Here is a 27,787-nt window from a genome sequence, read left to right as displayed (position 1 = left end):
CTGAAATGTTGAGTCTCCTACTCCTCAGATGCTGCCTGACTTGCTATTCTTTTCCAGCACAACACTCTGATCATAATATACAGTTTACAATGATAACTGACAAAGAGATTAATACTACAAATAACAAATTAACAGAGTCAGAAAAGGTCAATCATGACAGAATTAGGCTGGAGCCAAGGAAGCATATTGAAGAAAATGGACACGTAGAATAATAGTCGGAAATATTTAAAAGTTGGATAGAGTTCATGAGAACTATAATCACTGAAAAAAAGAGCCAAGAATAAATAGCCAAGGATAAAACGGAATCTAACAAAGAAAATGTTAGCAAAGTGTACAAATAATAGTGAGTATAGTTACCTCTTATTAGGAAGAAGGAAAAAATTTTAAATTTAAATAATACAAGAATATAAACTACATAGGTAGGAACTTTGATAGGGTGCTCTTGAATAATATACTAAGGAATAAGTGAACAGATACTAAGTATCTGACAGTTTCCCCATGTTTAGCACTTAAGATGTGTCGCCATTAAATACTTGCTAAATAAAATGACTTTCCCATTATAATGCAATCAGGATAGGCCCGACCTGGAATTTTGACTACTACCCTATTTTATACAACATCTGATGGATTTTGGACATTGCTAAACACATACGTAGTTTTAACCTTGAAGAAAAAAAGCCTAGTTCTTCAAAAGAAGGAAGGTTGCTGTAAAATCATTTCTGCCTTCAATCAAACAGGTTCAAAATTCTCTTTCTACTTGAAGGTTCTGACCTTGTACTAATTTCAATCCTCTCACCAACTGCATAAAAATTCTTCCGCCGGCCAAGTTTCAAAAATCCTTTTCAAAAAAGACAGATAGATGTGCATGTTCCAGCTAGTTGTCTGCATGCCCAATTCTTTGTTTTTTGAAAAAAGCAGGCTTGTCTGATTTGAACTGAGCGTGTCAGTTACTGGTTCTGAAATTGCTCCACTTAGAGTATGGACTTCAGTTTTTATTGGGCTACAATTTGTTTATAAATAACTGAAGTCAGATCTCTGAAGCCAGCAAGTGAAGACCAAATTATGCGTTTGTTTAGCTCCAGTGTGTTGTTGTCGAATGTGGCTCGGAATGCAGTTATCAATGTACTCTTTGACACTAAAGTGAAAAAAAGGCAATACTATGCAGGCAAGATCTTTGTTTTCAAACAGCTGAAAAACAACATGTTATTAGCATGTGGAGATATTGTCCAATCCACTGGTACAAGTAAATTAATGCTAATTTTTAGAAAAGAAGGTGGAACTATAGACTTATGCTACAAAAAAAAACTCCAGAACTTATCCTAGAAAGATGGTTTCAGTAAAATAATTGGAGAACAATATAAAAATAGCATGGGGTTTCTGAAAGGAAAGTCACTTATGTCACATTTTAAATTACTTGAATAAATAATGGAAAAAAATGCAATAATGCCCCAGGACAATCAGAAAACTTTTGATAAGCTGACACATCAGAGAATTGTAAAAAAAGTCATGGTATGTGGAGTTCAAAGCCCTACAGTAGTATGTAATGAAAGATGGCTATAGTACAGAAAAATACAAATTACAAGAAATCTCTTGAACTGGAGGTAAAATGGAAAGTAGTGCACACAGGTACCTTCTGGCCACTGTTTTACACCATACATAAAGATTTTGCCTCAAAGCTGGAGGAATTGTAATAGTATTCAACAAATTATAGAGCACAGCTAATAATATGTGGAAGTGCACAGAAATAAATAATAAACTAGCTCATTCTGTGGGTGGATAAGTGGTAAATTGAATTTAATATGGGGCTTGACGTTGGAGGTGAATCATTTTTGGTGGTAGGCTGCAGGAACTAGAAGTTAGCTGCCAGCTGGCTCTTTTGCAACCAATAGGCATAATATCAAACACAATTTCCCAATTGTGAATAATCCACAGCAGAAGTTATTTCAAAATTTATGATTTAATTCCACTTATTCTTGGGAAAATATAACTATTCTGAGATCTCATTTGCACCTCTATTGCCTTAAGTTATGTAAATCGCTAAAGTACTGTAGTTATAAGTTGACAGGGCCTTAAGGAGTAGACACAAAATCCTGATTAAAAACCTCTTGGATATTGACGACTCTCATTATCCTTCTTCCCATTCACATTCCTCTGACTTCCAGCTCTCATTTCAATCTAACTGCCACATTGTCACTAGACTGCCACAGGAGCTGTCTTCAAAGACTGCAATTCAAACTCTTTATGCTTCCACACCAAAGCTAAGTTTGGCACTTCATTGAGGTCGCCTTCTACCTCCACCTCTGTTTGGCCAGGAGTCATGCTCCCTCACAGTGAACCATTTCACTCCATTCAAAAGTTTTGGCTCACCTTGTTTTATCCTCGTGCCACATAGCTCAGAACTTTTCCATCATCAACTCCCAATGTGATGGCATCAGCCAACTCAGTTTTTATATACCCCTCACTCAAAACTACCTCCCAATGAACCTGCAGCAAATTATTGCCTCAAGTTCAACTAACACCTAAGATTGTCATTAAATCTGCTGATAATGGTGCTGCTGAAATTTGATAAACCAACCACTACCTTGCGATGGCTGATGCCAACTCTGATATAATTCTTTCCTCCCTTTGAACCAGGACTCCACCAGTGAACAATGATTTCCCAAGTTGTCACTAACCTCAAGTTCTCAACATGAGCTTTGAACCTTGCATAACCTTCTCAAGATCCACAAACAGATTATCCTGATAAATCCATTATTTCAGCCTGCTTTGAATTGATTAAAACTCCTATCTTATTACTGCCATTTTTTCAACCATATGTCTACTACTTATCTACATCCCTGGCTATTTCAACACACAGAATAAGTGAGGACTGCAGACTGCACTGACTCCTACAGCTACCTTGACTGCACATCTCCTGTCCTGTTTCCAACAGATACTCTATTTCAGTCAGTTTCTCGGTCTTTGTTATATCTGTTCTGATGAGGTCACCTTCTAAAGATTCCCTTTAACTGCCCTTGATGTGGCTCTTAACCAGTCCATTTCCTACACTTTGTCTCTTCATCTTTACAAAAAGATGAGATTCTCTTTGTCCTTAACTGCTCTGACACTAGAGTCCACATTCAAAAAAATTATTTATCTCTAGAAGGATGCTATAATGCACATGATAGTGTTAGCACATTCAGAGATTTGGTCATATCAAAAGTATATCACAAGCAGCCAGCTAGGGAACAAGAGCCCATGAGGCAGTTTAAGAGAAACTGGCAGGTGCTGCAGGAATCCCCGAGCTTCCCAATTACAAATGGTCTATTTTTCTGGATATTCGTGTGGGTTATGAATCATTGAAGAAAGCATTAATAGCCAAGGTGGCCACGTTGCATTGAAGGGTGAGTGGCTCAAGTGTTAGTTGTGAACACCTTTGGACTAGTGATCATAATTCTATTAGTTTTAAAATATTTATGGAAAAGGATAAGCTCCCCATAAAAGTTAAAGTTCTTAACTGGAGTAAAGAAAATTTTAAATGGTGTGAGACAAGAACTTTCAAAAGTTAATTGGAGTAGATGTTTCGCAGATAAAGGGACAAATGGCAAATGGGAGGCTTCCAAAATTGTAATAACCAGAATTCAGAGGCATTATGTTCCCGTTAGAGTGAAAGGTAAGACTGGTAAGATTAGGGAACAATGGATAAAGATTTTCAGATATTAAATGAACATTTTGCATCAGCTTTTACTGTGGAGAAATAAATTGAGGCTAGAGAACCCAGGGAAATAAATAATGATGTTTTGAAATTCACATTACAGAAGAGAAGTGCTGGAAGTCTTAGACAACATGGAGGTGGATAAATCTCTGGGACCTGATCAAATGTATCCCAGGACGTTGTGGGAAGTTACGGAGGAAATTGCAGCTCCCCTAGCAGAAATATTTATATAATCTTTAACTATGGGTGAGGTGCCGGATGACAGGAGGGTGGCTAATGTTGTGCCATTATGAAAGAAATCTCTAAGGGGAAGCATGGGAACAGTAGACCTGTGAGTCTGATGTCAGTGCTTAGATTAGAGTGGTGCTGGAAAAGCACAGCAGGTCAGGCAGCATCCGAGGAGCAGGAAAATCTACGTTTTGGGCAAAAGCCCTTCATCAGATGCTGCCTGACCTGCTGTGCTTTTCCAGCACCACTCTAATCTAAACTCTAGTTTCAAGCATCTGCAGTCCTCACTTTTGCCTAGTCTAATGTCAGTGGTGAGTAAGTTGTTGGAAGTATTTCTGAAAAGTAGAATTTATTTGCACTTGGAGAGGCAAGGAATCATTAGGGATAGTCGGCATGGATTTGTGTGAGGGAAATAGTGTTTCACAAACTTGATGGAGTTCTTTGAGGAAATGACCAAAAAGATTGATGAGAGCACAGTAGCAGATGTTGTTTATTTGGACTTTAGTAAAGCCTTTGAAAAGGGTCTGCATGATGAATAAAGTTAGATCACATGGGATTCAGGGTGAGCTTGCCAATTGAATACATAATTGGCTTTAAGCTAGGAGACAGAGAGTTGGAAGAAGGCTGTTTATCAGACTGGAGTTCTGTGACTATTGGATCAGTACTGGATCCACTTATGGTAGTCATTTACATAAATGATTTGGATGAGAATATAGGAGGCATGGCTAGTAATTGTGTGGATGACACCAAAATTAGTGGTATACTGGACAGTGAGGAAATTTATCTAAGATTACAAAGATATCTAAGGCTCAGTTGTTAGCACTTCTGCCTCACAGATCCAGGGACCCGGGTCCAATTCCGGCCTAGGGTGACTGTATGTATGAAGCTTGCAAATTCTCTCAGTGTCTGCATGGGTTTCCTCCCACAGTCCAAATATGTGCAGGTTAGGAAGATTAGCCATCGGAAATGCAGGATTACAGGGATGGGGATAGGTTTGGATGGGGTGTTCTTTGGAGGGTCAGAGTGGACTCGATGGGTGAATGGCCTGCTTCCACATTGTAGGGATTCAATGATCTTGATCATAGTCAGTCAGCCAGCTGAGGAGTGGCAGTTGGAGTTGACTTTGAATAATTCGGGGTATTGCATTTTGGTAAAACAAACAAAGGCAGGACTTGTATAATTGATGGGAAACCCCTGGGTAGCATTGCAGAACAGAGACACCTAGAAGTTTGGTTACCTAATTCTTTAAAATTTCTATCACAGGTGGACAGTATGGTTAAGTTGGCGTTTAGCACGCTTGCCTTCATTGCTCAGACCTGTGAGTATCGGAGTTAGGATGTCATGTTGAGATTGTATGGTGAGGCCTCTTCTGGAATATTGCATGCAGTTCTGGTCTGTTAAAGGAAGAGATTATTAATTGGAGTGGGTTCAGAAAAGGATTACCAGGATGTTGCTTGGACTAGAGGATTGGAGTTATAAAAATAGGCTGGATAGGCAGGAACTTTTTTCACTGGCGGTTAGGAGGTTGAAGGATGACCTTATGGAGTCGTATAAAATCATAAGGAGCAAAGATAAGGTGAATGGTGAAAGGTCTTTTCCAAGGCGTTGGATTCGAAATCCAATGGAGGTTTCCTGCACAGGTTAGAGTCCAGCTCACAGCGTTGATTTCTTTGGAAGTCGCCACTTCATTGGTAAGGTCTTTTCCATAAGGCAGGGGAGTTCAAAACTAGGGGGCGTTTTTAAGGTTAGAGGAGAAAAATTTAACAAGGACATTAGGGGCAACGTATTTTTACATGGAGATTAGTTACTGCGTGGAACGAACTACCAGAGGAAGGGCTGGATGCAGGTACAGTTACAACGTTTAAAAGATAATTGGATAAGTCCCTGAATAGCAAAAGGTCAGAGAGATAAGGGCCAAACACAGGCAGGTGGGGCTTATTAAGTTTGGGAACATGATAGGCATGGACTTGTGGGACTGAAGGTCTGTTTCCATGCTGTATGAGTCTATGACTTCAAGAGTGATAGGGTAACACTGATATTGGATTCTTCAGTTCAGTGAACAGTCAGGCATTTCTGTGGCTGACATGACTCCAGAATCACATTTTGCTTGCCTAGTACTAGGGTCAAGGCTGTCACAGAATGGCTGCAAGACATTCATCTTGGGTACCAGAGATCGTAGGAGAAAGTGAGGACTGAAAATGCTGGAGATCAGAGCTGAAAATGTGTTGCTGGAAAAGCACAGCAGGTCAGGCAGCATCCAAGGAACAGGAGAAGGGCTTATGCCCGAAATGTCGATTCTCCTGTTCCTTGGATGCTACCTGACCTGCGCTTTTCCAACAACACATTTTCAGCGTACCAGAGATCGTAGCCCACATTAGTAATGACAATATAGGTACAAAAGAAACCTCAAGTCCTGCAATTAGGGAGGTAGGCAGAAAGTTCGCAAGCAAGATTTATGAAGTAGTGGTTTCCTGATTACTCCCAGTGATAGCGAAACTGAGTAGAGAAGTAGGAAGATAAGACAAGCCAATCCCTGGCTGGAAAGATGTTGCAAGAGGAAAGGCTATAGATTTCTCCCACTGGCTTTGTGGGAAATGACACCAGTATATGCCAGATGGTCTATACCTGAAAAGAACCAGGAATGAGATTTTGGGAGGGTGTTTTGCTAGTGCTGTTTAAAAGGTTTAAACAAACTCAACAGGTTTCTGGGAACCAAGAGAGAACATTAGAATGCAAAGCACGAAATGTTGAGAAAGGCAAACAGCATAGAATACTAAGGCAATAAGTGAAATTGGTGTAGTGAATAAAGAAATCAAGTTTAATTCAGGGTTTCACTGTATGTCTGTGAAGGCAGAGTATATTTTATGTGATTGAAGAGTTTGTTCGAATGGTTTAGTTGGATTTTGAGGTTGAGGCAATAATGAAGTCTCAGTTTAGGAAAGGCAAATCTGTGTGATGTACATTCCCAGTGATAAGATTGTTCAGAATATATTGGAAAGCAAAGAAAGATGAAGACATGATATTTTCCAAAGAAGGGCATTGCGGGATTGGAAAAAGAGGATGTTTCAGAAAATTCCATGGGCGGCACGGTGGCACAGTGGTTAGCACTGCTGCCTCACAGCGCCAGAGACCCGGGTTCAATTCCCGCCTCAGGCGACCGACTGTGTGGAGTTTGCACATTCTCCCCGTGTCTGCGTGGGTTTCCTCCGGGTGCTCCGGTTTCCTCCCACACTCCAAAAATGTGCAGGTTAGGTGAATTGGCCACGCGAAATTGCCTGTAGTGCTAGGTGCAGGGGTAAATGTAGGGGAATGGGTCTGGGTGGGTGCGCTTCGGCGGGTCGGTGTGGACTTGTTGGGCCGAAGGGCCTGTTTCCACACTGTAAGTAATCTAATCTAATCTAATCTAAAAATTCAAACACATAATTGATAAGGCCATAGTTAAACAATAAGGAGGAATGAGGTGGGCCAAGTCAATCCAGAATAAAACTAATCAATAGTAAGCTGGCTTCAATGAGGCAACAACAGAGCTGGGCTGAATAGCACCATTTATGACACCACAGATACCGAAGTGACTTATGTCCGAAACAAATTTAAATTGCTGGAAAAATTCAACAGATCTAGCAGCATCTGTGGAGAGAAATCAGAATTAACATTTTGGGTCAAACGACTCTTCCTCAGAACTGAGCTTTACCAGATATTTCTGATTTATAGCATCTGCAATTCCTTTGGTTTTTATTACAGACTATGTTCAAATGCAGTAACACCTGGACATTAACCAGGTTTGATAGCAAGTGACTCACATGGAAGTCAATGACCATCTCAAATGAGACAGAATCTGAACCTCACTCCTTGACATTCGATGGCACAGCCATCACTGAACATTACCCCTGGAAAAACATCATGGCAATAACCATTAACCAGAAACTGAATTAGACTACCCATATTAGATACTATGGTTACAAGAGTACGTCAGAAGCCTGGAATTCTGCAGTGAGTAACTCACCTCCTACTTCCTAAAGCCTGTCTTCCCTGCACAATCTGGTGTGTGATGGAATACTCCCAGGAGCATGGAGAAAAACACTTCCAATAGTCAAGTAGTTTGACATCATTCAGGACAAAATCAACATGCTTGACTGGCACCACATGAACAAGGAACATTACAGAACAGGAACAGATCCTTCAGCCCTCCAAGCCTGCGCCATTCCATATCCTCTATCTAATCTGTCGCCTATTTTCTAAGGGTCTGTATCCCTTTGCTCCCTGCCTATTCACGTATCTGTCTCGATACATCTTAAGTGACGCTATCATTCCCAACCGTACCAACTCCGCTGACAACGCATTCCAGGCACCCACTACCCTCTGCCTGAAGAATTTTCCGTGTATATGTCCACAAAACTTTTCCCCTCTCACTTTGACTCGTGACGCCTAGTGATCGAGTCCTCCACTCTGGGGGAAAAAAAATGTTTCTTGCTATCCACCCTGTCTACATCTCATGATTTTGTAGCCAAAAAAGAGAAAATGCTGGAAAATCTCAGCAGGTCTGGCAGCATCTGTAAAGAGAGAAAGGAGCTGACGTTTCAAGTCTAACTGACCCTTTGTCAAAGCTAATAAAAAGGGAGAAATAGGGAGGTACTTATACTAGGTTTCAGATTCCAGAATCTGCAGTAATTTGATTTTATCATGATTTTGTAGGCCTCAATCAGGTTCCCCTCTCAACCTCCTCCTTTCCAATGAAAATAATCCTAATCTACTCAACCTCTCCTCATAGTTAGCACCCTTCATACCAAGCGCCATCCTGGTGAACCTTCTCTGCACCCTCTCCAAAGCATCCACATCCTTTTGGTAATGTTGTGACCAGAACTATATGCAGTATTCCACATGCGGCCAAACCAAGTCATATACAACTGTAACAAGACCTGCCAACTCTTGTACTCAATACCCCGTCTGATGAAGGAAAGCATGCTGCAAGCCTTCATGATCACTCTACTAACCTGCGTTATCACCTTCAGGGAACAATGGACCTGAACACCCAGATCTCTCTGTATGTCAATTTTCCCCAGGATTTTTCCATTTATTACATAGTTCACCCTGGAATTGCATCTTCCAAAAGGTATCACCTTGCATTTGTCCGGACTGAACTCCATCTGTCATTTCTGTGCCCAACTCTGCAATCTATCTATATTCTGTTGTATTCTCTGACAGTCTCCTTAACTATCTGGTACTCCACCAATTTTAGTATCATCTGCAAACTTGCTAATAAGGCAACCTACACCTTCCTCCAAATCATTTATGTGTATTACAAACAACAGTGGTCCCAGCACAGATCCCTGTGGGACACCACTGGTCACAGGTCTCCATTTTGAGAAGCTCCCTTCCACTACTACTGTCTCCTGTTGCCCAACCAGTTCTCTATCCATCTAGCTATAACACCTTGGACCCCATGCAACTTCACCTACTTCATCAGCTTACCATGGGGAACCTTATCAACCCCCTTACTAAAGTCCATGTATATGACATCTACATTCCTTCTCTCATGCACAAACATGAATTCTCTTCACTAACCACACTGTTTAGTGGCAGTCATGTGTATCATTTATAAAATGTACTGCAGAAAATCACCAAGGCTCCTTAGTCCATTACCATCTAGATGGACAAGAGCAGCAGATGCACCTATAACTTCACCCCCAACCCACTCACTATCCTCACTTGGAGATACATTGTCGTTCCCTCAGTTTCGCTCGTTCAAAATCCTGGAACTCCCTCTAACAACAGGTTGGACAAGCTACACCAAAGGTACTTCAGTGGTTTAAAAAGGAAGCTCACCACCACCCTCTCAAGTGTAACTATGAATGGGCATTAAATGTCTGCATACCTGCATCCCATGAAAGAATTAAAGATGGAACTAGAGGTTAGCAGGAAAAACTGCAGCAGACATGACACAGTTTGGGGTTGGTAAAGGTACATTTCATCAGAAGGGAAAGTACAAACAAACCCAGAGCTCCCTGGACGACAAAGAAGAAAGAAACTAACTTCAAGGAAAAATGTGTGCTTACTACAGCTATCAGGTTGTCAACACAATTTTGAATCATGTTGAACTGAGAAGCTTCAGAATGAAATTAAATAAATAAAATCAGAGGGATTATGAAAAGGATTGGCAGTTAGTCCAAAGCAAAATCCTGAAGTCTGCCATAAGCTTATCAAAGGTAAGAAATTTCAAAATTTGATTGGGTGCAGATAATTGCAGGTAAAAGGACAGCTGGAAAATGGGAAGCCTTCAAAAATGAGATAACTAGAGTCTCGGTACAATATGTTCCTGTTAGCGTAAAAAGCAAGTGCTGGTTGTAGGGAAGGCTGGATGACTAGAAAAATTGAGGTTTTCGTCAAGAAAAAAAAAGAGGAAGCATATGTCAGATTTAGACAGCTAAGATCGAGTGAATCCTTAGAAGAGTATGAAGGCAGTAAGAGTATACTTGAAAGGGAAATCAGGAGTGCAAAAAGGGGGCATGAGATAGCTTTGGCAATGATTTTATAAATACATAAAGATAGAAGGATAATTAGGGAAAGAATAGGACCCCTCAAAGACCACCAAGGCAGCCTACATGAGGAACCATAGGAGTTGGGGAGGGGATACTAAACTAGTATTTTGCATTAGTATTTAATATGAAGGAGGACATGGACGACACAGAATGTGGGGAAAAAAATGGTGACATCTTAAAAAATGTCCATACTACAGGAGCTGGTGGTGATGGATGTCTTAAAATGCTTAAAGGTGGATAAATCTCCAGGACCTGATCAGGTGTACCCAAGAACTATGTGGGAAGCTAGGGAAATGATTGCTGGGCCCCTTGCTGAGATATTTGGATCACTGATAGTTGCAGGTGAGTACTGGAAGATTGGAGGTTGGCTAACATGGTGCCACTATTTAAGAAAGGTAGTAAGGAAAAGCTAGAGAACTATAGACTGGCGAGCATGACATTAGTGGTGAGCAAGTTGTTGGAAGGACTCCTGAGGAACAGGATTTACATATATTTGGAAAGGCAAGGACTGATTAGGGATAGTCAACATGGCTTTGTGCGTGGGAAATCATGTCTCACAAACTTGATTGAGTTTTTTGAAAAAGTAACAAAGAGAACTAATGAGGGTAGAGCACTGGATGTGATCAATATGGACTTCATCATAGCATTCGACAAGTTTCCTCACAGTAGACTGGTTAGCAAAATTAGATCACATGGAATACAAGGAGAGCTAGCCTTTTCGATACAGAACTAGCTCGAAGGTAGAAGACAGAGGATAGTGGTGGAGGGTAGCTTTTTAGTCTGGAAGCCTCTGACCAGCGGTGTGCCATAAGGATCGGTGCTGGATCCAATGCTTTTCATCCTTTATATAAATGATTTAGGTGTAAACGTAGGAGGTATCATTACTAGGTTGCAGATGACACCAAAATTTGAAGTGTAGCGGACAGCGAAGGTTACCTCAGAGTGTAACAGGATCTTGATCAGATGGGCCAATGGGCCTGGGAGTGGCAGATGGGGTTTAATTTAGATAAATATGAGGTGCTGTATTTTGGAAAGGCAAATCAGGGCAGGACTTATACACTTAATGTTGGATAAATCTCCAGGACCTGATCAGGTGTACCCAAGAACTATGTGGGAAGCTAGGGAAATGATTGCTGGCCCCTTGCTGAGATATTTGGATCACTGATAGTTACAGGTGAGGTACCAGAAGACTGGAGGTTGGCTAATGGTAAGGTCCTGGGCAATGTTGCTGAACAAAGAGAACTTGGAATGCAGGCTCATAGCCCCTTGAAAGTATAGTCTCAGGTAGATAGGATAGTGAAGTATGCTTTCCTTTGTTGATCAGAGCAGTGAGTAGTATGAGTTGGGACGTCATGTTGCGACTGTACAGGACATTGGTTAGGCCCCTTTTGGAATACTGTGTGCAATTCCAGTCTCCCTCTTATAGGAAGGGTGTTGTGAAACGTGAAAGGGCTCAGAAAAGATTTACAAGGGTGTTGCCAGAGTTGGAGGGTTTGAATCATAGGGAGAGGCGGAATAGGCTGAGGCTGTTTTCCCTGGAGCGTCGGAGGCTGAGTGTGAACTTAGAGGTTTATAAAATCTTGAGGGGTATGGACAGGGTAAATAGACAAAGTCTTTTCACTAGGGTAGGGGAGGGCATAGATTTAGGGTGAGGTAGAAAGATTTAAAATAGACCTAAGGGGCAACTTTTAACACAGAGGGTGATGTGTGCATGGAATGAGCTGCCAACGGAAGTGGTGTAGGCTAGAACAATAACAAGATTTAAAAGGCATCTATAGATGGGTATATGAATAGGAAGGTTTTAGAGGAACAAGTGCTTACAAATGGGTCTAGATTAATTTAGGATATCTGGTCGGCATGGACGTGTTGGACCAAAGGCTCCGTTTCAGTGCTGAACATGTCTATGACTCCAATAGTTAAAGAATGGCAATAGGAAATGCAGGAAACTTCAGGGACCCAAAAGGAGATTTATGCATGGAGACAAGAAACATACTTGAAGTTTAAAATGAACAGTTCACATCTGTCTTGACCTACAAGGCACCTGCTTTTCAGGCGATGGTGACAGAGGAAGGAATTTAGTCACTAAAAGGGCATGAAATACATAAAGAGGTATTTTTGGTTATGTTGTTGGTAATTAAAATTGAAAAAACAGTGGGACCCAATGAAATGCATCAATAGATACTGATAAAAATGAGATGAAAAATGCAGGGGCACTGGCAATGATCTTTCAATCTTCTCTTTACTAGATGGTGGTGTCAGAGGACTGGAAAATTGCAAGCATTACACACTTTTTAAAAAAAAGTGTAAAAATTAGTCTATAAGTACTAGGTCTGTCAGTTTAACTTGGGTATTGGGGGCACTTTTGAAAACAATTGTTCGAAGAGATGTGATTGAAGGACAAATGTGGTTTAGTTCAAGTGACAGCATGGATTTGTTAAAGGAAAAATATGTCCAACGTGTTGGGGTTTTTGAAGAACTAGCAGAAAAGTGAGGGCAAGGCAGCTGATGTGGTGTACATGGATTTCCAAAAAAGGTATTCAATACACTGATACGAATTTTTTTGGAGTCCTTCAGCCACAGTCATGCTCAATGGGTATTTTTCAGACTGGAAGAAGGTTTGTAGTGAAGTTTCCTAGGGACTAGTATAATAGATAACACAAAACTTAGGAGAACTGTAATCTATGAGCAAAGCAGTCAAAACTTCAAAATTACATTGGCCGAGATGGATTAGCAAGACAGATGGTATTCAAAGAGAAGTTTGAAGTGATGAACTTTGCTGCAAAGAATACGGTGGGACATTATCAAAGGACTAAAGGGTACAATTCTGAAGGGTGTGCACAAACTGATGGGCCTGGGTTTGTAAGTGGTTAACTCATTAAAGACAGCAGGACAAGTAGAGGGCTTTTAATAAAGCCTACAGTATTCTGGGCTTCATTAATTAAAACAAAGACCTTAGAAGCAGAAAGTTATGCTGATCTTATTTAAGACAGTGGTCAGAATGGAATATTGTGTATAGTTTTAAGCACCAGATTTGAGAGAGAATGTGAATGCACTGGAGAGAGGCAGAAATAGTTCACAAGAATGATCCCAGGGATGAGCAATTTCATTTAGGAGGGTAGTTTAGAAAAGTTGTGACTGCCTTTTCTTGGAGATGATATATCTATTCTGAAATTTATGAGGGATCTGGACAGAGTAGAAGGGATATATTGTTCTTGCTCACAAAAACATCAAGTGGGAGAGGACACTTCTTCAAAGTGATTTACAAAAGAAGAAAATGTGAATTAAGAAAACACTAGGATCTGGAATGCACTGCTTCTATGTGTGGTACAGACACGATCAAATGAAAGATTCAAGAGATTTATATGATGATTTAAATAGAAACAATGTACAGATTTATGGGAAAAAGGTAGAAGATTAGTATCAAGTCAAAATGCACAGAGGCCTGGTGCATACGTGATGGCCAGTGGCCTATAGTGCACCGTAACAATTTTAGAACTCTGTGATGCTAAATGTAGAGAAACTATTTCCAGCTCTAGAACAAGGTGCAAATATGATAGCTGCCAATAGGGGAAGCAAATAATTTGTGAAAAATGTATTTACACCAATTGATGAAAGTGTGACAAGATCAAACCAGATGAAGTGGATAGCATTGATATGTTTAAGAGGAGGTGTGATGCAAGCATGATTAGACAAGGAAAAATAAATATAGCAGCAAAGTAGAAAAGCCTTGCGTGCGCTATAATGATTTGAATAGACCTCATTCCGGGAATCATTGTTATAAACTGCTTCTGCACTCTCTCCAATGCATTCACATTCTCTTCATTCTAGCAGAATGATCTGTTCCAAAGATTCTAAATGATTTTATGATATTAACATTCTACAGTTTAATATTTAACAATGTGGAACCAATTTGGAGCACAATAATCAAATCTAAAACTAAATGTTTCCGTAATGCCTGGATCCAGTAAATATGTTATTTTGAAAAAGGATCTGCTAATTTTAGGTCAGTTGAGTTATTACAGTTCACTGTTAAACACGCACATATAATCACAACAATGTTGTTTGTCATAGTATGCAAGATCTGAAAGAGGGATTCTGTCAGAAGTCCTTGCAGATTGCATGTTTAGGAACCTTGGTTACAACTATTAACTAGCAAGCTGCTCTCAAACAAAATCCACTCTCAGCTGCCGATGCCACAACCTGAGAAATCTCACAAACAGTTGAGGTCAGATATGTCTAGATCAGGAATAGTGTTTTTTACGAAACATACACCACACTTGATAATATAAATGGAATTATAAAAAAATACAAACCTCCATTCCATGTCCAAATCTTCACTTACACTCGAATCATCTTCAAAGTTGTTGTTATCATCCAGGATTAGAAGTCCCGAATGTGCAAGTTGACCCAAGCCTTCAGTCTCATCAGTACTATTGCTGCTGCTGTCACTTTCTTCATTAAATGCTACCCAGGGGATCTCTCCTTCTTCCAAAGAGGTTTGTTCCCTATGGAAATAATAACATAGTTACTATGTGTGAAGTCAACTATTTGCATTATGTAAAAGGCAACAGAGGAGAGAGCCTTTACTTCACAGTATGGAGTAAAGCGGTCTTCTACTTGATACTTTATTTTGTTATTAGATGAGTCATTTATGATTTCCTGAAGCTCTACATTCAAGAATTATGCTTCCTGATTAAATGATTTTAAATATCACTATTTTTCTAAGAGCCAAGGGACAAGACTGGAAATTGCATGCTAGTCAATAACAGCTGTGGGGAAGTTACCCTTGTGTGAGCTATGGCTCAGTTACTAGCACTCTCATCCCTGAGCCAGAATGTTTTGGAAGCTCTTTTGGGGGTAGAAATGACCTGTACAAGAAGGACAGATTGCACCTAAATTGGAAGGGGACTAACATACTGGCAGGGAGATTTGCTCGAGCTGCTCAGGAGGATTTAAACTAGTAAGGTGGGGGGAGGGGGAAGGGAAGAGATGGGACCAGGAAGATAGTGAGGAAAAAGATCAGAGACGGGTACAGCAGAGAACAAAGGCGAGTCAAACAGTCAGGGACAAAGCAGAGAACAAGGTAGGACTGATAAATTAAACTGCATCTATTTCAATGCAAGAGGCCTAACAGGGAAGGCAGGTGAACTCAGGGCATGGTTAGGAACATGGGACTGGGATATCATAGCAATTACAGAAACATGACTCAGGGACGGACAGAACTGGCGGCTTAATATTTCAGGATACAAATGCTACAGAAGGACAGAAAGGGAGGCAAGAGACGAGGTAGAGTGGTGTTTTTGATAAGGGATAGCACTACAGCTGTACGGAGGGAAGATATTCCCAGAAATACATCCAGGGAAGTTATTTGGGTGGAACTGAGAAATAAGTAAGGGATGATCAACTTATTGGGATTGTGTTATAGACCCCCTCATAGTCAGGGAGAAATTGAGAAACAAATTTGCAAGGAAATCTCAGTTGTCTGTAGAATAATAGGGTGGTTATGGTTGTTTTTTTTTTAAACCTTACAAACAGAGACTGGGACTGCCATAGTGTTAAGGGTTTAGATTGAGAGGAATTTGTTAAGTGTGTACAAGACAATTTTCTGATTCAGTATGTGAATGTACCTACTAGAGAAGATGCAAAACGTGACCTACTCTTGGGAATTAAGGCAGGGCAGGTGACTGAGGTGTCAGTAGGAGAGTACTTCAGGGCCAGTGACCATAATTCCATTAGCTTCAAAACAGTGATGGAAAAGGATAGACCAGATCTAAAAGTTGAAGTTCTAAATAGGAGAAAGGGCAATTTTGACGGTATTAGGCAAGAATTTTCAAAAGCTGATTGGGGGCAGATGTTCGCAGGTAAAGGCGTGGCTAGAAAATGGAAAGCCTTCAGAAATGAGAAAACGAGAGTCCAGAGAAAGTATATTCTGGTTAGGGTGAAAAGAAAGCCTGGCAGATATAGGGAATGCTGGATTACTTAAGAAATTGAGGTTTTGTTTAGGAAAAAGGAGGAAGCATATGTCAGGTATAGACAGGATAGATCGAGTGAATAGTTAGAAGATGATAAAGGCAGTAGGAGTATACCTAAGAGGGAAATCAGGAGCGCAAAAAGGGGACATGAGATAGCTCTGGCAAATAGAGTTAAGGAGAATCCAAAGTGCTTTTACAAATACATTAAGGACAAAAGGGTAACTGGGGAGAGAATAGGGCCCTCAAAGATCAGCAAGGTGGCCTTTGTGTGGAGCCGTAGGAGATGGAAGAGATACTTAACAAGTATTTTGCATCAGTATTTACTGTGGAAAAGGACATGGAAGATATAGAATGTAGGGAGATAGATGGTGACATCTTGCAAAATGTCCATATCACAGAGGAGGAAGTGCTGGTGGTCTTGAAACACAAAAGTGAATAAACCTCCAGGACCTGATCAGGTGTACGCTAGAACTCTGTGGGAAGCTAGAGAGGTGATTGCTGGGCCTCTTGCTGAGATATTTCTATCGTTGATGGTCACAGGTGAGTTGCCGGAAGACTTGAGGTTGGCTAAGGTAAAAACAATGACTGCAGATGCTGGAAACCAGATTCTAGATTAGAGTGGTGCTGGAAAAGCATAGCAGTTCAGGCAGCATCCGAGGAGCAGCAAAATCGACGTTTCAGGCAAAAGCCCTTCATCAGGAATACAGGAGGTTGGCTAATGGGGTGCCACTGTTTAAGAAGGGTGGTAAGGACAATCCAGGGAATTATAGACCAGTGAGCCTGATGGTGGTGGTGGACAAGTTGTTGGAGGGAATCCGGAGGGACAGGATGTACATGTATTTGGAAAGGCAAGGACTGATTAGGGGTAGTCAACATGGCTTTGTGCGTGGGAAATCGTGTCTCACGAACTTGGAGTTTTTTGAAGAAGTAACAAAGAGGATTGATGAGAGCAGAGTGGTAAATGTGATCTATATGGACTTCAGTAAGGCACTCGACAAGGTTCCCCATGGGAGACTATATGGCAAGGTTACATCTCATGGAATACAGAGAGAACCAGCCATTTGAATACAGAACTGGCTCAAAGGTAGAAGACAGAGGGTGGTGGTGGAGGGTTGTTTTTCAAACTGGAAGCCTGTGACCAGTGGAGTGCCACAAGGATTGGTGCTGGGTCCACTACTTTTCATCATTTATATAAATGATTTGGATGTGAGCATTAGAGGTATAGTTAGTAAGTTTGCAAGTGACACCAAAATTGGAGGTGTAGTGGACAGTGAAGGTCCTAGGGAGTGTTGGGGAAGAAAGAGACCTTGGAGTGCAGGTTCATAACTCCTTGAAAGTTGAATTGCAGGTAGATAGGATAATGAAGGCGGCATTTGGTACACTTGCCTTTATTGGTCAAGAGTACTGAGTACAGGAGTTGGGAGTCATGTTGTGGCTGTACAGGACATTGGTTAGGCCACTGTTGGAATACTGCGTGCAATTCTGGTCTCCTTCCTATAGAAAAGATGTTGTGAAACTTGAATGGGTTCAGAAAAGATTTACACGGATGTTGCCAGTGTTGGAGGATTTGAGCTTTAGGGAGAGGTTGAATAGACTCGGGTTATTTTCCCTGGAGCATCAGAGGCTGAAGGGTGATCTTATAGAGGTTTATAAAATCATGAGGGCCATGGATAGCATAAATAGACAAAGCCTTTTCCCTGGGGTGGGGGGGGTGAGTGCGTGCAGGAGGAGTAGTCCAGAACCAGAAGGCATAGGTTTAGGGTCAAAGGGGAAAGATATAAAAGAGACTCAAGGGCCAACTTTTTCACACAGAAGGTGGTAAGGGTATGGAATGAACTGCCAGAGGAAGTGGTGGGGGCTCGTACAATTGCAACATTTAAAAGGCATCTGAATGGGTATATGAATAGGAAGAGTTTGGAGGGATGTGGTCCAGGTGCTGGCAGGTGGGACTAGATTAGGTTGGGATATCTGGTCAGCATGGATGAGTTGGACTGAAGGGTCTGTTTCCATGCTGTACATCTCTATGCCTCTAAGTCCCAATCCAGGAATTGAGCATGCATATCAAGACTGACGTTCCAATACACTGTATACTGCACTATTGGAGGTGCAGTCTTTTCATGTTAACCCTAGATCGAAGTATAGATTCTCATGGCATTATTTTGAAGAGCAGGGAATTTATTCTATGTTTTAGCCTCTATCAGCGTCCAAAGAGCAGCTTAGCTGGTCATGGTTGCCTTGCTGTTTGAGAGATCTTGCTATGCATAAAATATTTCTTCTATTACAACAACGACTATACTATATTTCAACGGCTGATAGATCCTTGGGACATCCTGTGACCTTGAAAAGTCCTACATAAATGTAAATTTTCTTGATGGTCTAGTGGTATCACTGCTTGATTGTTAATGTGGAGACTCAAGTAATGTTCTGGATACCTGGGCCATGGCAGATAATGGAATCGGAATTTAATTTAAAAAAAAACTCTGGAATTATGAGTCCGATGATGATCATTAATCAATTGTGGATTGTTCGAAAAATGCAGCTGGTTCATTTATGTCCTGTAGGGAAGAAAACTGCCATCCTTACCTGGTCTGGCCTACATGTGACCTTTGACCCACAGCAATGTGACTGACTTTTAACTGCCCTCTGGGCAATAAATGTTGCCTAGCCAGTGATGCCTTAAACCCAGTAATGAATAAAGAAAGAAAAAGCATTTGGGTAAGTATGAACTGACCAAAGAGAACCAAAAGGCATTTATGAAAATAATTTATGCCGCTCCCTACCAATGAGTAAATGAGCATCTATGCATGTTGTCCATATAGAGGTCGAGAAGACATTTAGTAAAGTTCTACATATGGCATTAGCAGCATCAACAAGAGCACACACAACTGAAAACAATCTTTGATATGGATTTGGATAACAACTTTTGAAATAGTTATGTTTGCCAGAGATATGTGGAATCTCAGATTTTAAAATTCATATAACCTGGGTGAAGTAATAGTTATAAACCTAAATTTGAAGAGAACAAGCAGTGGAAATACATGTTTGCTTGCTGAGCTGCAAGGTTTGTTTCCAGACGTTTCGTTACCCTACTAGGTAACATCTTTAGTGGGCCTCAGGTGAAGCAATGCTGACAATTCCTGCTTTCTATTTATATGTTTGGGTTTCTTTGGGGTTGAAACCCAAACCTTTCAGTTCAGCGATTAAACCTATATCTAAAACCTCAACCTTCTCAAAAACGAATCTTCTCAAAACTTGCTAAGTGGAAATACAGTTTTGCACAAATGAGACCATAAGGTAACAAAAGGGTTCAGAATGGGCAGGTCATAGATTGAGCTCATATTAAAAGCGTGGGATCTCCAGTTTGAATTGAACAAAGACAAAATAAAGTCTTCGCTTAATGCAGTGAGCTAGGAGCTGTGGAGAAGCAATGGAAATTTGGTTTCTAAGCATACAAATCACTATAAACTAGTACACAAGGATAAAAAGTAACAAAGTCAATGAAATGTTGGCCTTTAATATCAAGGCAGATCTTGTGCTCAAGTTTTATGGAGGTCAAGATTTTCCAACATTACATGGATGGATATTGCTTATCGTCCTACAAGCTCAAATCATGAAAAGAAGCTTGTGAACAAGTTAATCAGATTAGCTTAATGCAATCTCCTAATAATTAGACCTAAAATTTAGAATTAAAAAGAAAATAAACCAAAAATCCAGGACAGGGAGTAGTATTGCATATTTATAGTTTCACAATCCTTTTATTGGAAATCCTCGGGGCCAGTTATTTTTCGATTTCAAAATAAATGACATTTTCACAGTGAAATTTTAAAAATTATCTAACAGCAGATGCATGTGCGAATAGTACGAGCACTGAGACACATCCGATGCCTGTCAGTGCTGGGCCATGCCACCACGTCACATCTGAGTGACGTGATTTGAATGGGTGTGGAGTTGAGTCACCTGCTCACACACCAAAATGACACTTCAGACACCATGAAAAACATTTTGGATTTCAGAGCTTTTCCAAAGTTGGAATTTCGATATCTGTAGTACCCTTCACTACAGTGAAATGGTCTCATTTCACTCCTTCTGTTGTAATTTCAATCCTTCTTAATTGTCATGGAAAATGTGAAGGATTCCTCCGTGAAACTTAAATCAAAGGCAGTAAGCTTCATTATGCTATGAACACTGACTCTTTCAAGGAATTTCCATTAAGTAATAGTACTCCACGCATTATAAACTATATTTTGGCATGAAATTGGTGATATTAACTTTATTCAGGTACACACTTATTTTCACATTCCTTTAAACACAATGCTTGCTTATTTTATCCCCACTAAAAAAAATCAGACAATTGCTCCATTTTAGAAGTACCTTTCTTGGTATTTCTAAAGTTAACGCTCTGATTTAAGTTGTCAATACTAAGCTGTTTAAACTGGTAGGTTTGTGAGCTACCATGATACCTAGGGGCCAGAGTAGTCTGGTCATTATCTCCAAGATGTCTTTAACGTTTGGCAAGGTGGCTAGAGTCTCTGGGCATCTTGTCTCTTCTTGTTTAGGTCTGTTGTGTAGGAATCAGCCGACTGTGCTCATCAGGTACCCGCTGTTCCTGAATATGTTGTATAGGTGTATTTCCTCGGCTTCTCGTAGTTCCTGGGTGCTGCAGTGTGTTGTGCCTTGTTTAAATAATGTCCTGATGCTGCTCTGTTTGTGGGTGTTGGGATGATTGCTCCTGTAATTGAGTATCTGGTCAGTGTGTGTGGCTTTCCTGTAGTTGCTGGTCTGCAGCTCTCCATTGGCTTTTCGTTCTACTATGACATCTAGGAAGGGAGTCTGTTGTTGTTCTTTTCCTCTTTGATTAACTTTATACCAGTAAGGATGCTGTTTGTGTGTTTGTGGGTTTCTTCTAATTTATTGCAGAATTGCAGACCAGCATACATAGGAAAAGTAGGCATCATGGTAGCTCACAAACCTAACACCACACTGAAACAGCTCCTGATGAATTTAAAAGGACCCCATACCAACTACCAGCAGAACAAACTTCATATACAAAATACCCTGCAAGGACTGCAACAAACATTACATTGGACAGGAAACAAATCACCAGAATAAATGGGCACCAACTAGCTACCAAAGGTCATGACCAACTCTCCCTAGTACCAATACACACAGACGAAGAGGGAGACCAGTTCGACATCCTGGGACAGACTAAACAAAGACACACATGGGAAATCCTGTAGGCCTGATATTCAAACCGGAACTCCATTAACCAATATATCGATTTGCACCCCATTTACCAACCTCCCAGAAAAAGAACTGGAGGTCATATCACCCACCACAAAAGACCAAGATACACAAATAGCAAGCAGGACAGAACACCGGTGCCTCATTGGAGGCTCACTGATGATGTTCACTGACATTGTAGCATCGTGACGAAACGTCGGAGAACAAATCTACCAGCTCAGCGAGCAAACTTACAAACTGATCCACAACCTGAGCTAGGAGTCTTTTCCAAAAGTGCATAGTATACATGCATTTAACAAAAAAGCAGATAAATACATGGGAGCAAAGAATGAAAGACGCTGATAGAAATTGATGAGCAGATTCAGGAGTTATAACAGGAGGACAGGTGTATAACATGCTTGTATAAATTCTGTGTAATTTTTTGGATAAAACAATAAAATATACCAAAGAAATCGGTAACTTGTTTGAGAAAGCAGATGCATATCCATTTATTTAATAAAGCAATAAATGACTATCTTACATACTACACATTAAAAGTCTTTCATTCTAGAACAGAGGTGTCAAACGCAATTTTCAGAGTGATGTAAGACATTCCAGCACTTTGCATGAGCCACATCGAGTGTGAGTTGTTTTAGATGTGCCTCACCCTAGTTTGTGTAGTACAGGAACCTTGCGTATCAATTTCTGAATGGGAGTTCCTACATTTAAGTCCCACTTTCCCAATATATCCTCCTCGAGTCCAAATCCTCAGGTCTTACATTTTTCTGTCAGCTCAGTCCCATTTCTAGTCACTTCACTTATATTGGCCCAGTGAGGCAGCAAAAGTGTGATATCATGGTAAGGGTCAACACTGTTACATCAGATTTTAAAAGGATCCAGTCTTCAAGCTGTATCACAGATTCCTTTCAGTCCACGACCCACATGTTTGACACCCCTATTCTATCACTTTACAGACTTTAAATGAAATGCAATATCTGGGTTATAACTGAAGGTAGTTACATACCCTACAGTGTAGCTATGTTTAAAAGCTTCCTCATCCAGACTGCTACTAATGCTGTTCGGTTCAGTTTGTTGTTCATCAACTCCTGACAAGGTCTCCCAGCTCTCATCACTAGAATGCATTTGTTCTAAAACAAAATCAGAGGTCCATATTGCTGACCACTCCTCATCACTGCTTAGAGAGCTGCTGAGGGGGAAGTAAAGTAAGGGAAAATTAGATTAAAAGTAGATGGCATCTACATACACATTTTCCTCTAACAACCGCAAAAACTGTTTTACTAAATTAGTCAAGACTAGGTAACTTAAATAGCTGTATATGCTGAATTGAATAAAGAGAAAAATTAAAAACTGTTATTAATTTGAAGGATAATCGTATAACATTTAGCTTGGTTGTCAATTTAGAATTATGCAAAAAGAAATTTTTTTACTGGTTGTGATATATTTGTCATCATTGAATAAACGTTTAATACAAATAAATCAATTTTCATACCCTTCAGGGAAGCAATAGACATGACATTTTATTACCTCGTTTCACCTTTGTTACAATAATTTTCAAAGTCATCCCAGAAGCTGTTTTCTTCCAGTGTTTCTTTTAGTTGGATGGCGGCCTGTTCCTTCTGAACATAAGTTGTTTCCTTGCCATTAAGTCCAGATCCGATCTTTGAATCTCTATGGAGCTTATTTCTGCAGTTCCACAAGGCACAATTTGATCCACAGCACTCATTTCTTGAGTTAGCTTTCATATCCCCAGTACAATAACTATAAAACTCGTCGGGGGAAGGCTGATCTCTTTTAGAATGGGTTTCAACTCTTTCCTTTCTAACTTTTGGTCTTACTACCATTTCTGAAGAGCTTGGTTCCTCTGTCATACAACAAAAAATGTTCCCTTCTGTTTGAACGCTCAGTGAGGCTTTATCAAGATTTCTTTCTCTTTTTTCTTTTACATCCTCCATCTTGACATAGGTATTAATTTCTTCCATACTTCCCACAGCTGGTAATGTTTTCCTATGCTCTTTCAATTCTGTTTGATGTCCTTTAACAGCAATATCTGCAGAAGTCAAATTGTCCAGTGCCAAAGAGCATGGCAGCTCAATCTGTGAGCTGTTCCCTTCATGCATTACAGCTGAGAGATAAGACTGTAGCCCATTAAGATAGTCAACACCTTTCTCTAATTCTGAAAGCATGGTATCCAACCTTTTCTGAAGTTTTCCTTCTTTTTGCAAAGATGCTTGAATGTTCGAATCTTCATCCTCTCCTTCACTGCTTTCTGGTTCATAAGAATCAATATTTACAAAACCAATGCCAGTTGGACGTCTGGAATCAGTCTCAAAAAAATCATTAGGAATTGACCACTTGGAGGACCCTGTACTTTGGCTACCCGAATAATTGTCTAATGGCTCTGCAGAACTGGGCAAAGCAAAGTCGTTGGACTCACATTGAAAAAGTCTTTGGTTCAGAGAGGATGGCAAAAACCTATTCTCTTTCTGAGGTTCACAACCTGCATTGCTTTTAGCATCCATAGTTAGGTCACATGCTGTGCACTGCGGCAGAAGTTCTTTTGTTGTTAAGATTCTACTGGGAGCTGAGAGAGAAAAATTAACCTTAAGTAACTTGAAATTGAGGATTATTTCAAACTACAATCTTTTGATTATTTCAAAATGCTCAATGTGTCTAAAATAATTCAGATTCAACAACACATGGTTGAACTAACTAGTTTGGGAGTTATAAGCCTAATGGTTTAGGTTTACTGAAAGCAAATGCATACACTGCAAACATGAAACAATCAAAAGACTTATTGTTCAAGGATGTAAATATTCCTGACCTCTGACACTGAACCCAAATTTGTAGTCATGGGGAAGGCCATTTGCCTTAAATAATGTGATCAGCATCCACGTGACAAAAGGGCATACTTTGAGCATCTGTCTGCCCAAAGAAGCTGAAAATTCTGTATGCAAAGCAGGGCGTGGTAAAGGACAAACTATTTCTGTAAATTTTAATTTCACATCAAGGTTCCAAGTCATAATCAAAACCTTAACAGTTAGATCACTCTGAAGTTCAAAACAGCAAAATTCACTACTTCTATGGTATTTCAACCTGCTCATGTACCACTAAGCTTGAAATGTGTACATTTCTGGCATGCAAATTAGTCCACGCTCACTTCTATATCACTGTTCTGGTTTGTGTTAGGTGAAAGATGCAAAGGATTATGCAATAGCTAAAACCATTCCATGGTAGTCTGGTGACCCGGAAGTTAGACAAGCAGATTAACATATCTTCAAAACAAAAACATGGCGAGTTCAGATATTCAAAAGTACATTCAGCAGCAATCACTAAATTGGTAGGACATGTTGAATCTTAAAGGAAGGGTACCAAAAAATTATTTCTAACAGGTGTACTTATTCAATACATGAGGAAACGAACTACAGTTGGGAATATTTTAGAAGCAGTGACTGCCAAGACAATTTGATTTCTAATAAACCATACAAATCGAAACTGAAAAGTACAAAATAAATCCAACTACAGGATAACCATGTACTAAGAAACAAAATGGCAATGAACAATTTAACGCTGTTGATAAAGTAAACTATGCAGAATAAGCCATAAAAGAATTTGCATGTATAAATTAAATAGCTAGAACAAAAGGCACGGATGAATATTAGGCACAGATAATATATGAACTGAATGCATTTCCAAAATGCTTTTAGAGTAACCAAGTTGGTCAAGGAAACAGGAGTATCACAATGGTGAAAGTGCTTTGTAAACGAACAAGGAATACTCAATATTCTAAGTGACTCTTTCCTATCTATGTTCAAGGGCTCAACAGCACAAAATAAGCATTTCCATGGATAAGTTAAAATTTATAAAAACAAGTGCAAAATTCAAGTCAAATGGCAGGCAAGCAGAGTATTCTAAAACAGTCACCTAACCTAAGTATACTAAAAGCTAGTTTTCTAACACATGGATATAATGAAAGCTTTAGGGGTTACATAGAAAGAGTAATGAACTGATGCCAAATCACTGAGGAGGAGATGGAAATCCATATTTTTAAAACCGGCTGTAAGGAATGAACCTGAAAAAGCTTCAGTAGTGTTAACCCTGTTGTGGTTCCGAGTAGTGATAGACCAACAGTGAAAGTATATACTTTAAAAAAATGCGAACTCTACAACACAAAAAGATGGAAATACTAGCAGTTCAAGCAGCTTCTGACCCAGATACTGCTTATGTCTATAATTCAGCATCAGTTGTCAATAACATATGAAGTAGTCAAAATACGACTGCAGGAAATAGAAAAATATCGTACTGGTGCAGTAGAAAGTGTGCTTTTCTATTCTTTCTGATAAAATGAACATTTTCCCACATTAATCTCCTGTCAAGTTTTTGTCCACTGATTTGGCCTACTTATATCCCTTTGTAGATTCTTTACCTCATCTATACAAACTACATCCATCTTTTTTTTTAAATCATGTACCACAATTTCAGTCCCTTCAGCCAAGTTTTTGACAGAGATTTTAAATGGTGAGAGTGCACCACAATCCCTGTAGCATTCCATAAGTTGCGGTTTGCTGATTCCTCTCAAAATGTATATTCCTAGTCTCTGCTTCTGTTCGCAAAACAATCTTTTTGTCCTTGCCAATGTGTTTCTTATCTCTACAACATGTGCTTTAACCTCATGTAACCTTTGATGTGGTCAAAATTCAAAATAATCAAAATGCCAAAAGCATTCCACGTACACATCTACAGACTCCCCTAAATTAATTCTTCAGATAACTAATAAATTAAGTATGGTTTCCCTTTCATTAAAGTATGCTGACGTTGTCTGATCCCATTATGATTTGTTTAATATGCTGCCTTAACGTAACAAGATTTTTTAAAGTAAATAAATCCTTAACAAAGGATTCAACCGGTTGCTTATTTTAAATATGTCTTCTGAAAAGCCACAGCAGACTCAGAATTTTCACTTTGTTTCTCTTCACAGATGCAGTCAGCATTCACAATACTAGGCTTTTATTTACCTCTACTGTAGACGTTAGATTAGCTGATTTTTTTTCTTGAATAAAGAGTTACCTTACCTATTTGTCAAACTTCTGAGACTCTTCCAGAAGCTAATGAATTCTGGAAAATTATAAACAATATCTCTGATCTGCAGCCATTTATGCAGGACATCAGCAGTGAGGGGCTCCACCACCTTTGGATCTAAAGGTCTTCCACACATCTTTGTCCTGATGATGGAAACTGTCTTAATTTCATCTGTCCTATTCATCTCTTAATTTCCAAATATATTTGCATAATGAAGTCAGAGTTGAAATAACTGTTCAACAGGTCCAGGGTTTCCTTGTTTACCCTCATCAACTTTCCAAATTCATACGCTGAAGAACCAACACTAGTTTTAGTCACAACTCCTCATCCCACCCAGAGATGCAGGAAACCTATAAGGAAACAAGAAAAGCATCATGGCCTGAAGGTGATTTTGAAACAACGTGGTTTCACGATCCCCTTCCTCAGCATACTCCTAACCAACGTCCAAGCTATTGAAAACAAAATTAATTAACTCATATCTAGACTTGCCTACCACAGGGAACTCAGAAACTGATATCCTCGGCTAAAGCAAAAGGTGGTGAGGTATACTTCCTGATCAATATCTCTTGGTGCTTGGACGTAGTGACCCTAGGAAGCCATTGCTTCCCAGACCTAGAATACCTTACAGTTAAATACCATCCCTACTATCTACCATGAGTTCACATCAGTCATTCTGACAGCAGTATACATACCACCCCATGAGAATATGGAGAATGCCCGAAATGAGATTGAAACTATCACAAGCACACTACAGACAAAATTCCCCGAGGCCCTATTCACTGTAGTTGGTGACTTCATGCAAGCCAACCACAAAAGGGTGTTCCCAAAGTGCTATCAAGACATCTCCTGTCCCACTAGAGAAACAAACATTCTGGACAATTGCTACACAACAAAAGACTGCTCCATCCCCCAACCACACTTTGAAAAATCAGATCACAGTGGCTGTGTACCGCCTGCCAGCTTACAACACAAACTAGAACAGGAAGACTCTTCACAAAAGGAAGTACAGTGCTTGTCTGAAGGTGTGGAAGACATCTCCG

General features: G+C 40.0%; 1 protein-coding gene across 4 annotated transcripts in view; it reads right to left on the bottom strand.

Annotated features, from left to right (window-relative positions):
* Positions 1 to 27,787, bottom strand: part of pja2 (praja ring finger ubiquitin ligase 2) — a 102,069-nt gene that overhangs the window by 40,695 nt on the left and 33,587 nt on the right. For 3 of the 4 annotated variants that reach the window (XR_006314649.2, XM_043710398.2, XM_087998702.1), the window contains exons 3-5: positions 23,196 to 24,252; positions 22,675 to 22,857; positions 14,772 to 14,963 (exon numbers count right to left, since the gene is read on the bottom strand). Coding sequence is in view for 3 of the 4 variants with exons in the window: in XM_043710398.2 (XP_043566333.2) it covers positions 14,772 to 14,963; positions 22,675 to 22,857; positions 23,196 to 24,252 (1,432 nt within the window). In the remaining variant the exon portion in view is untranslated. The remainder of the gene's footprint in view (positions 1 to 14,771; positions 14,964 to 22,674; positions 22,858 to 23,195; positions 24,253 to 27,787) is intronic. The other variant, XM_043710414.2, reaches the window with a different exon arrangement.

This window comes from Chiloscyllium plagiosum, unplaced genomic scaffold, assembly GCF_037043375.1.
Source record: "Chiloscyllium plagiosum isolate Xiang-an unplaced genomic scaffold, Cpla_swu_hap1 HiC_scaffold_2, whole genome shotgun sequence".
Classification (NCBI taxonomy): domain Eukaryota; kingdom Metazoa; phylum Chordata; class Chondrichthyes; order Orectolobiformes; family Hemiscylliidae; genus Chiloscyllium; species Chiloscyllium plagiosum.
The sequence above is the reverse complement of the archived record's forward strand: the minus strand, read 5'-3'. Positions and strand labels throughout refer to the sequence as shown.